At 42.3% G+C, this 12,184-nt stretch overlaps 1 protein-coding gene across 1 annotated transcript in view; it reads left to right on the forward strand.

Annotated features, from left to right (window-relative positions):
- The window catches only part of LOC119426030 (collagen alpha-1(XXVIII) chain), a gene marked incomplete at its 3' end in the record, with an annotated part of 22,703 nt that extends 11,753 nt beyond the window's left edge, over positions 1-10,950 (forward strand). Inside the window, 7 exon segments of the mRNA XM_037693590.1 lie at positions 5,626-5,646; positions 5,834-5,893; positions 9,985-10,035; positions 10,146-10,190; positions 10,427-10,453; positions 10,763-10,807; positions 10,906-10,950. Of these exon segments, the coding sequence (XP_037549518.1) occupies positions 5,626-5,646; positions 5,834-5,893; positions 9,985-10,035; positions 10,146-10,190; positions 10,427-10,453; positions 10,763-10,807; positions 10,906-10,950 (294 nt within the window).
- Between the last annotated feature and the right edge of the window lie 1,234 nt (positions 10,951-12,184).

Genomic DNA, 12,184 nt, shown 5'->3' on the forward strand with positions numbered 1-12,184 from the left:
CTGAGACGTTTATTTTCTAAACATAACGTCCCAGTGGCTTTTAAACCCCAAAATACATTATGGCAAAGACTGGTTCATCCCAAAGATCCAGTCCCCCGGCACAAACAGAGTAATGTTGTGTATGCTGTTCAGTGTCAGGAGGGCTGTGATCAGTCTTACATAGGGGAAACAAAACAGCCACTGGCCAAAAGGATGGCCCAGCACAGAAGATCAACATCATCAGGCCAGGACTCTGCGGTCTACACTCATCTCCAGGCCAGCGGTCACTCTTTCAGGGATGAAGATGTGCACATCCTGGATAGAGAGGAACAATGGTTTGAGAGAGGAGTAAAGGAGGCCATCTTTGTGAAAAGAAATCATCCATCGTTAAACAGGGGTGGAGGCCTACGTGTTCAATTGTCCCCCTCTTACAATGCTGTGATTGCTAGTATCACTCAGCCCTCTGTGAATAGTAAACAGCCATCAGTGTGCTAATGATCCATTGTTAGGCTGATGGTCCTTCTTGAGCATGTGATCAGCTGGTTTTGGTTGTCAGCAGCAAAACTGGTTGATCCACTCTGAGAAGGTGCTATTTAAGAGACTGAGCTGAATACAGCACCTCAGACTGAGGGAGTCTCTCGGATGAGAGACGAAACGTTTCTACATTTTTTGTGTTGTTTTGCTTGGTTTTGTTTTTTTGAATGTCCAGAGGACCAGATTTAACTTTTTTAGATTTTTCTACCTGGATTATTGAGCATGCATCAGGATACAGTAGAGAGCAGTGACTTGGATGATCTTGATAATTTTATAAGTTCATGTAAACTTGGTGAAATTGCTCTGCTGACAAAGAAAATGATTAATCTGAGGAAGCTGGCTGTCTCTTTGGTTCAATTCTGAGTTACATACTTTAAAACAGGCAACTAGAAAACTGTAAAGAAAATGGTGCTCCACTTACATGGAATAATGTTATTTAACTTGGAGTGATAAACTGCTAACATATAGGCAAGTTATCTGTAAAGCTAGAACGGTTTTTTTTTTTTCTTATTTTGGCTTCTCCCTTCTTCAGGGATTGCCACAGCAAACTAAGTTGCACCAAGAGGTGGCAATTATTTTTGATGCCGGATGCCTTTCCTTATGCAACCACAGACCACCGATCTACCACAGCCCTCTGTTTGGAACAGAGAGCTGTCATCTGGGACACATGGAGGAACAGATGGTGGGGTTTAAGGGCCTTGCTCAGGGGACAAGATTGGGGCAAATAAGGGTGGAAGCAGGTGTGGGTGCTTCACCTTTCCCATCTATATTTTGATGTTGTTGGTACAGGGAGTTGAACTGGTGACCTTCTGATCACAGGCCCACGTACGCTAACCTCTGTGCCACCACTCCCAAAGCTAGATGCACATCATGGGCTCTGGAACCAATCTACTTGAGAGGGGCTGGACCTTCTTCCATTCTGGAGTTGTCCTTGGTGAGGGATGGCGAGATGGGGTGGATCTACTCTTAGACCCTCGATTTGGTGCATGTGTGTTGGAGTTTTCCATGGTAGATGAGAGAGTAGCTTCCCTATGCATTCAGCTGTGGGGATGGGTACTGCAAGTTGTTTGTGCCTATGCTCTGAATGTCAGTTTATTCAGAGTATCTGGTCTTTTTGGAATCCTTAACAAGGATTACTGGAAGGTGTGCCAGCAGGGTACTCATTTATTCTGATGGGAGAATTCAATGTCCATGCGTGTTATGGGTGGCTGAAGTTGAGTGGTTAGAGCAGTCATCCTCCAATGCAAGAGTTGGAAGTTCGATTCCACCAGTCACTTGCCGAAGTGTCCCTGGGCAAGACGCTGAACCCCTCATTGGCTCCAATGTGTGTCCCATCGGTGTATGAATGTGATAAAACACTGATTATTCTTTGTATAAATATAGTAGAGTGCTGTACGAATAGGTAAATGAGGGCAGAGATTGTGTTGTAAAGTGCTTTGAGTATCTTGCTAAGATAGAAAGACAATATATAATTACAGTTCCTTTGCCATTTATCATTCATGACAGGGTGACCTGGAGGGACATGATTGGGAGAAACGGCCTCTCTGGTCTGAAACTTAAGCAGTGTTCTGTTGTTGGACTTCTGTAGTTGTCATAATTTGTCTATCGCAAACATCATGTTCGAACATAAGGTTGTCCATAGGTGCACTTGGCATCAGGCTGCCCTAGGTTGTAGATGATCAAAGGTTGACTTTGTATTCATGCCATCTGATTTGTGGCCATATGTTTTTGACACTCAAGTGAAGAGAGGAGCTGGCAACTGATCACTACCTAGTAGTGAGTTGGGCCAGATGACAGCTGAAGATGCCAGTCGGACCTGGTAGACCCTAATGTATAGTAAGGGGTTGCTTGGCAGAAGAACCCATCAGAAAGATCTTCAACTCACACCTCTAGAAGAGCTTTAACTGCATCCCAGCTGAGACGGGGGACCTTGAATGTGAGTGGGCTATGTTCTGTGGCTTAATTGTTGAGGTGGCTACCTTGCGCTATGTCCTCAAGGTTGGCAGTGCTTCTTATGGTGGCCATCCATGAAACCGGCGGTGGACACCCCTTGTTAGGGAGTTTGTCAAGCTGAAGGAGTCCCGTTGGGCCTTGTTGGCTGGTGGGACTTGGGTGGCAGCTGAGGCTTACTGGAGGGCTAAGCAGTCCACAACCTTGGCTGTTGCTGAGACAAAAGCTCACATGCGGGATGAGATGGGTGAGGCCTTGGATAGAGATTCTTGGTAATGTTAAAGACATGATCTGGCTGCGGGGCCACCGGATCCAAAAACCCCCTCCAGCCCACGTCTTCACCCCCGGCTCGAACCTCCCTGAGAAGTGGCAACTCATGCTAACAAATAAATCAAGGAAACGTCCATTGAGTTTTATCAATTATATTAAAAAAGGCAGGAGAAGATTACAATTCACAGCGCTGGACTCTACACAATCCTGTGACGCGTTCACAGAACTGGAAGTGCCCCGAAGTCCCGTGCCGTCACTCATTTATGGGGTCCTAGACTCCGCCTTTCGCAGAAGGGGAGCTCAGCCTATCATTGAATGAGGGGCGTGACTAAGTGTGGTTTTATGTGGACTGACGTGTAAGGAAAACATGAGACGGTGCTTTTAAGCCTTTTCTACGTGATGTGGCAAGCTGAATAAACTATTTCTTGACAGATATTGAATTATCAGGGAGACTCTCTTAAGAGTTTGCTGGCCCAGTTTAACCCAGTCAGAACCGGGTCATAATTTCATTATAATCCCGTCTCTGAGCAGATCAAAACATAGGACCAGTCTAAATAGGAAATATCTTAACAGTCAGCTCTGAGGAAATTCTGGCAAATTATTAGATGGGTGAGGAGGGGAAAGCAGCGCTTAACTAATACTATGTTCAGTGAAAGTGGGGTGCTGTTGAACTAAATTCAGTGATGTCATCAGGATGTGGAAGGAAAACTTATAGACATTCTTAATCCCACTGCCACATCTTCCATGGAAGAAGATATGTCGGGGGACTTTGGGGTGGGTCTGTCCATAACCGTGACTGAGGTCATAGAGGTAGTAGTTAAAAAACTCCATGGTAGTGGTGATCTGCGGTGGATGAGGTCTGCCCTGATTTCCTTAAGACTCTGGATATTGTGGGACTGTCTTGGTTGACACACCTTTGCAACATTGCGTGGACAATGGAGGTAGTGCCCTTAGATTGGCAGTATGGAGTGGTGGTCCTGCTTTTGAAAATTGGGGGTCCAAAAGTGCTCCAATTATAGGGACATCACTCTCCTTAGCCTCTCTGGTAAGGTCTATTCAGGGGTACTGTAAAAGCGAGTCCAATCGTTGGTCAAACCTCGACTCCACGATGAACATTGTGGGTTCATTCCTGGCCGTGGAATACTGAACCAGCTCTTTACCCTCACTAGGGTCCTTGAGGGCTTATGGGAGTTTGCCCATCCAGTTTAAATGTGTTTTGTGGACTTGGAGAGGGTGTTTGACCATGATCTTTGGAATACATTGTGGGGGATACTCCACAAGTATGGGATTGGTGGCCCACTGCTGTGGGCTGTTTGGTCCCTATACAAGCAGTACAAGAGTTAAGTTTGTATTGGCAGCAGTAAGTCAGACCCTTTCAGGGTGGGTGATGGACTCAGCCAGGGTTACCCATTGTCACATATTCTGTTTATAACTTTTATAGACATAATTTTTTGGTGCAGTCAGGGGGCTGAGGGTGTCCAGTTCAGTAGCCTTAGGATTCTCTCTGCACTTTGCAGATTATGTGTTCCTTTTGATGCCATTGTTCTATGATCTACAGCTCTCACTGGAGCTGTTTGCAGCAAAGTATGAAGTGGATGGGATGAGGATCAGCACCTCCAAATCTAATGCTATGGTCCTCAGTCGGAAAAGGGTGGATTGCCCTCTCCAGGTTGGGAATAAGGTTCTGTCTCAAGTGGAGGAGTTCAAGAATCTTGGAGTTTTGTTCATGGGTGAGGGAAGAATGGAACCTGAGATTGACAGATTGGTGCAGCATCCACAGTATTGCGGACTCTGTGCCAGTCTGTTGTGGTGAAGAAGGAGCTGAGCTGTAAGGCAAAGTTGTCAGTTTACCTGTCTACATTCCCACTCTCACCTACGGCCACAAAAACTGGGTAGTGAATGAGACAGTTGATACAGGCAGTTGAAATGAGTTTTCTCTGCAGGGTAGCTAGAATCTCCCTTAGAGGTAGGGTGTAAAGTTCAGGTATCCAGGAGAGAGACAGAGTAGAACCGCTTTTACGCTCACATTGACAGTTGGTAGAAGAGACCATATTTCTCCGGTTTTAGCTTCTCTCCATTGGTTCCCTGTCATATTCAGAACAGAATTCAAAATATTATTTCAAACAAACAAACATTCAACAACCTAGCTCCATTTATACTGAATATCTTATTGTTCCATACTTTCCTATCAGAGCACTTCACTCTTAGACTGCAGATTTACTTATGGTTCCCAGAGTTTCCAAAAGTAGAATGGGAGACAGAGGTTTCAGTTATCAGGCTCCTCTCTTGTGGAACCAACTTCTAGTTTCTGTCTGTGAGGCTGACACCTTGTCTACTTTGACAACTAGGCTTACATCTTTCCTTTTTGATAAATCCTAGAGTTGGGGTTTGCTTGTGTTTCCTGAGCTATCCTTTAGTTATTCTGCTATAGGCTTAGACTGCTGGAGAACAAATTGACCACATTTCCTCACTCTGCTACTGTCTTTACTTGCTCTACTCTACTTGTTTGTATTTGTTGGTATTTCTATCCTTAACATGTTTTTTAAGTTTTTCTTCCAATAGAAAGTACACCTGGATCTGTCATTATGTTTGTTTCTCCTTCCTGTCCTCTGAAACTCCAGCTGATCAAAGCAGATGGCCACTCTCTGTTAAAAGAAAGTTTTTCCTTTCCACTATTGCCTATGCTCTTCCTCGGGATGCGAGACTGTGATGAAGTGAAGATTCATCTGTTTCCTGGCTTTCTTAGATAGATAACTTTTATTAATTGGCTTTCATAATGTATATGAATGTTTTTGTACAGTGCCCTGAGATGACTTCTGTTTTGATTTAGCGCTATAAAAATGAACTGAAATGAATTGAATTGAATAAAACATGAACTTTTTGTTTTTTCAGCATACTGCTATAAAGGGCGGGGTAAGTCACTCTTTAATTTACATAGATGAATGATTTTGTCATTAAGAGTAAAGTTTGTTTCATTGGGGGTGTTTTGGTCTTTAAGGTTCACAGAAGCACACACTAACATTCATCCTCTCAGTGAATTGAAGGATAAAAATATATTAAATAATTTTGTGTGTTGTGTCTTCTCATGTCTATATATCAGTGCCCACAACCCAAAAACTGCATTTGTGAGAAAGGAGAGCAAGGCCTGCCTGGGAGTCCAGTAAGTGTGCTGTGTTAGTTTGTCAATAGACACAACATGCTGTAAAGTGTGCTGAAGATGTGAAAAATATGTTATTTCATGTAAGGGTCACAGAGACTGCTGTGCAGAGGCAAACCATTTACTTAACTGTTATCATCCATCCATTTTCTTCTGCTTATCTGGGGTCGGGTCACCGGGGTAGCAGTCTAAGCAGGGAGCCCCCAGACTTCCCTTCCCCAGCCACTTGGCCCAGCTCCTCCGGGGGAATCCCAAGGCATTCCCAGGCCAGCTGAGAAACACAATCCCTCCAGCATATCCTGGGTCTTCCCCTGGGCCTCCTCCCAGTGTGACGTCTCCGGAACACCTCACCAGGGAAGAGTCCAAGAGGCATCCTAACCAGATGCCCAAGCCACCTCAGGTCACTTCTCTTGACGTGGAGAAGCAGCGGCCTATTCTGAGTCCCTCCTGGATGACCAAGCTTCTCACCCTATCTCTAAGGGAGAGCCCAGACACCCTGCGGAGAAAACTCATTTTGGCTGCTTGTATCTGTGATCTCATTCTTTCGGTCACAACCCAAAGCTCATGAACATAAATGAGGGTAGGAACGTAGATTGACCGGTAAATCAAGAGCTTCACCTTTTAACTCAGCTCTCTCTTCACCACAACAGACTGGTACAGCGCCCGCTTCACTGCAGACGCTGCACCTATTCGCCTATCAATCTCTCGCTCCTCTGTTCCCCCATTCGTGAACCAGACCCCAAGATACTTAAACTCCTCCACTTGGGACAGGACCTCTTCCCCGACGCGGAGAAGGCACTCTACCCTTTTCCAGTTCAAGACCATGGTCTCGGATTTGGAGGAACTGATCCTCATCCCAGTCGCTTCACACTCGGCTGCGAACCGCCCCAGTGAAAGCTGTAGATCATGACCTGATGAAGCCAATAGGACCACATCATCTGCAAAAGCAGAGATGCGATCCTAAGGCCACCAAAACGGATTCCCTCAACATCTTGGCTGCACCTAGAAATACTGTCCATAAAAGTTATGAACAGAATCGTTGACAAAAGGCAACCTTGGCGGAGTCCATTTCTCACCAGGAACGAGCCCGACTTGCTGCCGACAATGTGGACCAAGCTCTGACACCGGTCATACAGGGACTTACTATCATAGCAGGGAACTACTGTCATATCATAGAAATTTCTCTTCAAATGTCAATTAAATAATCATGGCTTTAAAATGGGGAGGAAGACTTGTAAAGTTGTGCAGCCACTCACAAGTCCTCCCTTAGAAAAAAGTAACAATTTCAACTCTAAACAACCAATTTACTGCATTATTGAATAACCCTAAACTATTTAGTTGAGTTTAGAAGCCATCCTGCACCTCTCATATCTATTAGATCAATATTTTTTCTGCAAACTGAATAATGGGATGAGATCCACAAAAGAATTAAATTCACACAAAAACACAGTTGCCAGTAAAGCTATTATCAGTGAGCATACTGCAAATGGATCCAACCTTTTGGCAAAGTACTGTCCAGCTTTTACCAAAATTAAAATACAGCTTTGGTATTTTAAACCAAACAGATTAATACAACAATTTCCAATTTCTATCCTTTTTCTCCCTTTGTAAGTCTACTATTGGTCATCACAAGTACAATCGTAGCTAAAGTTTTAAACACACACATGGAAGATCTCAGACAGAAAACACTTGTGGCCATGACCCAAATCCAGAACTAAAAATCACACATGCTACAAAATAATTATAAAAAAAACAACAACAAAAAAAACAGTTCCATCCTCATTACTAAAATACACCTGTGGGCAGCTGCCAAAGTGTGTACTAATCAAGCCAAGGAGTGTATAATGTTGGCAGAGATGGACAAAAACAAATGTTACTGACTGAATGTTAATATATGTAAACTGTGCACCCAAAAGCAGGCTTTGGTTTTTAAAAGATGACTTGCTAGTGGCAGACACTTAAAATTTAGTGAGGCTGCAAAAATGTACTCTCCAACAAATCTCTGTCTCATTAAAATGAGAAAATGGCTTTATCATAATAAATGAAAAGAATTAGGTTTTGCCTAGGTCTGATGCGTTTGGATTAGACAGTGTTAGGCTTAGACAGGGTCTAAGTTTATAAAGGGACAGGGTTAGGTTTAGAATTAATGAGACAGTGTTTGGATTCAACATGGTTAGGTCTAGACTGTGGGGATGCTGGGGGTTTTACATTCATTACTCTTTTGCAGCTCCTGAGTGTGGTATTCAAGAATGTTCATTAACCAATTGTTTGCAGCTTTAGAGTGGCAGGGTGGAGCATAATTATCTACAGCTGACTCTGATCTTGGCTGATGAGCTTCTGAGAATATTTAAGGACATGAGCCCAGATCATCTCTGCTGGAACATACACTACCATTTGGTAACTAGTGACAGCCCTAAGACTCTTACTGAAGAGAGACGTGGCTAACCTTTACATTACCTTGTGCCTTCTAGTCCTATCCCTGTGTTTTCCCTCCATAAAAATTCTGACTTCTCATGTCTGCAACATGACACTTCATTGTGGAGCCTCAGCCTGGACACCAGCCATACTTCTTGTTATAAATTTACAATCATATTGGACCAGTTTCCTGGGTCCTTCCTGCCACTCTCTCACTCTTCACACACACCCATCTCCATCAACATGTCCAACTCATTTGGGATTCCTCACCCTCCTCTCCATACCTGAGAAACAGAAAGATGAATTAATCAAATCATCCAGGACTTGTATTCCTCCTAAAATACCTGAACAACATACTCATCTGTTTTACGTTCCCCTTCAGAGACTCTACCTGGATACTATAAAAAAAATTCACTTACCATTTCCTTTGATTGGTCAGTTCTCTCATTATCAGTCTATGCTCATCTGTGCATAAATCCTAATCAATCATGGCACTGAGTGATAGGGTGAAGCCCATTAAAACCAGCTGCCTTCCATCAGCTGATAAGGTTCTCCAATACTCAAGGCTGTTTGGAACCACCAGTCTCCATTGGAACATTGTCCAAATTATGGTACTGTGTCGGGCCCTAGTGAAATCAAGTATCTTTGTGTTAACACTAACCTTTACCTCTTTGTACTCTTCAAAGTTTCTGTTATCAGTTCTTTTCTTCCTAGATCTGCCTTGAGCCAACACCTGGTTTCTACTCCCTGAGTCCTCCTTAGGTCTATCCCCTGGAATTGCTACCTATCAAATCTATAACCAACAACTAAACATCTCTTCATCCAGCCTTAAGGTCTGTCCTGCCACTCTCATCCATCCTTCTCCACTTACCCGGTCTCCTGGTTCTGCTCTGCCATCCTGGAATCCTCTGGTATCTGCTTGACACTTATATGGAGAAAACATCCTGTAACCAATATCAATTTTATTTCTGGATATCAACCATATGTCTCTACTTTCTCATACTCACCATATCCTATCTCCTGCAGTTCCCTCCTGCATTCTTGTGAATCACCTTTTTGTAAATAAACACTTACCTCTTATAAACTGTTTGATCTGTTGTGTCTCAATTAAAACTCTGGGTATATGACACCACTAAACGTGATAAGTTAGGTTTAGACATGCGACAGGGTTGGGTTTGGACGTGGTTTTAGGTTTTCACAGGGTCTAATGAAACGGTTATTTTCAGATAGGGTTAGGTTTAGACACGCTAATGAGACGGTCTAATTAAACAGGGTTAGGCATTTCTTTTCTGACCCGATCTAATCACATTCATGTTAGGGTAATTAAAAGTCCTCTGATCTGCTCTAGACATAATTGGAAACCTGTCTAAAGCATTCTCTGTGCTGTTCTTGATGATATATGGGATCAGTTCTAGCCATTTCAAGTAGTATACAACAAGTATAAAGGAGAGATGAGTGAGTGAAGGTCAAAGCCTTTTGTGCCAAGTGACTAATAATCAGTTTGACCTGAATGTGAGATGTCTGACAGTAATTTTGTTTTCAAAAGGGCAAAAAGGAAGAACAATATTTATAATTTATTGAAACTATAAACATGTAGGAATTTCAGTTGCCTATTACTCAGGCATACATGTCAATTTAAACTAAAAACTTAAGTAATATATTTTTATGTCTCTTTTTAGGGGAAGCCAGGTGAGCCAGGATCAGCAGTTCCAGGTCCAAAGGGATCACACGTAAGGTTCTTTTATTTTCTATAACTATGGTAATAATGCTGATCATGGAGATAATTCTTAGAGATTTGTTAAATAATCTGTTTGTTTTGTTTTGGACTTTATCCCTTCAGGGAGAAACTGGTATGAATGGGCTTCCAGGAGCAGAAGGTCTTCGGGTAATTATCATTCATTTGGTGCAATCTGCTCTGTGTTAAAAACCTATACAGAATTAAAATGAACTTCTCAGAGGTCTGTGACAATGGTGTTTTACTTTAAAGGGAGTTTACCAGTTTTTCTTTTGAAAGGGAAGCTTTCTGCTCTCCCATGATGTTCTAGCACTATAATAATATTTTTGGAAGAATGAGTGATCTTTTTCATTGAAAATTATTTTTAAAAATATCCATTTTGACAGGGGCAACCTGGCAGCAAAGGAATAAAAGTATGTATATGTTTTGCTTTTTAAATGATAATTTTTAGTTAAGATTAATCAGAATGGAATAAAAATATCATAACCTTCAAAAGATAAAAGTAAATATTTAAATTTCATGTATTTTGAGTCCTTTATTGATGGATGCACAGTATTCAATGCTTCTCTTATATTGACACATACGGCATGTTGTCTTAGTCTTCATAAATAAAAGCTTGTAGAAATTCAGTGTTAGATATTTGGGTTTGGCTCAGTGTCCACATTGGACAGATTGTTGTTCTGATCTCCACTCACCTATTCCATGTCCTCTTTTTTTCCCAGGGAGAATGTGGAGAAAGTGGAGCTTCTGGTGCAAAGGGAGAAAATGTAGAAATAATATTTAAACAATAATTAGGCTAATTTATTATTTATTTTAATAATTTATTTTTGTTACATGTAAAACCTGTGATATTGTTCCTCCATAGGGAGTGGATGGACCTCCTGGCCCTACAGGTCTCACAGGAAACCAGGTAAGGTTTCTGTACTTTAAGTTGTTTCACCAACAGTCTTTACACCTGAGAGTGGTTTTTGATAACAGTGATTTTTTTTTTCACTGTCTTAGATGTCATATTGTTGGGGCAGCACTACAGCTCGCATAAAAAAGTTGTAGTTTCATCTTGGATGTTGTTTCTGAGTGGCACGGTGGCGCAGTTGGTAGAGCTGCTGCCACTCAGTGAGAAGGTTATCTGATCAAATCCCAGCTGTGGGGGGCATTCTCGGAGGAGTTTGCATATTCTCTCCGTGTGGCGTGGATTTTCTCCTGGTACTCCAGTTTCCTCCCACAGATCAAAAACATGTATATTAGGCTGAGTGGTAACTCTAATTTGTCCCTAGGCGTGAGAGAGAGAGTGAATGGTTGTTCGTCTTGTTTGTCTTTATGTGACTCTGTGATGGACTGGAGATCTGTCCAGGGTGTATCTGTATCTATGGCTCTATCAAAGTCTGCTCTTCACAACACATATTTGTGCAGTGTTATGGCACGGACAAAGGAGATTTCTGAGGAGCTCAGAAACAGAGTTGTTGATGCTCATCAGGCTGGAAAAGGTTACAAAACATCTGTAAAGAGTTTGGACTCCACCGATCCACAGTCAGACAGATCGTATACAAATGGAGGAAATTCAAGAGCATTGTTACCCTACCCAGGAGTGGTGGACTAACAAAGATCACTCCAAGATCAAGGCGTGGAATAGTCATCGAGGTCACAAAGGACCCCCAGGTAACTTCTCAGTAACTGAAGGCCTCTCTCACATTGACTAATGTTGATGTTCATGAGTCTACCATCAGGAGAACACTGAACAACAATAGTGTGCATGGCAGGGTTGAAGGAGAAAGACACTTCTCTCCAAATAGAACATTGCTGCTCATCTGCAGTTTGTTACCATACCATACCAATACAACTTTATTTATAGAGCACTTCAAACAGCAACAAGGCCAACCAAACTGCTGAAAGTTTACTCCAAAGTTTGTTAAAGATCATGTGGACAAGCCAGACGACTGTTGGAAGAAAGTTTTGTGGACAGATGAGAACAAAATCAAACAATTTGCTTTAAATGAAAAGTGTTATCTAAAAAAGTTAAATCTGGTCCTCTGGACATTCAAAAAAAACCAAAACAAAGCAAAACAACAAAAAATGTAGAAACGTTTCGTCTCTCGTCCAAGAGACTTCTTCAGTCTGAGGTGCTGTTTTCAGCTCAGTCTCTTAAA

This window comes from Nematolebias whitei, chromosome 19 (genome assembly GCF_014905685.2).
Source record: "Nematolebias whitei isolate Nwh7 chromosome 19, NemWhi1, whole genome shotgun sequence".
In the NCBI taxonomy this organism is placed as follows: Eukaryota; Metazoa; Chordata; class Actinopteri; order Cyprinodontiformes; family Rivulidae; genus Nematolebias; species Nematolebias whitei.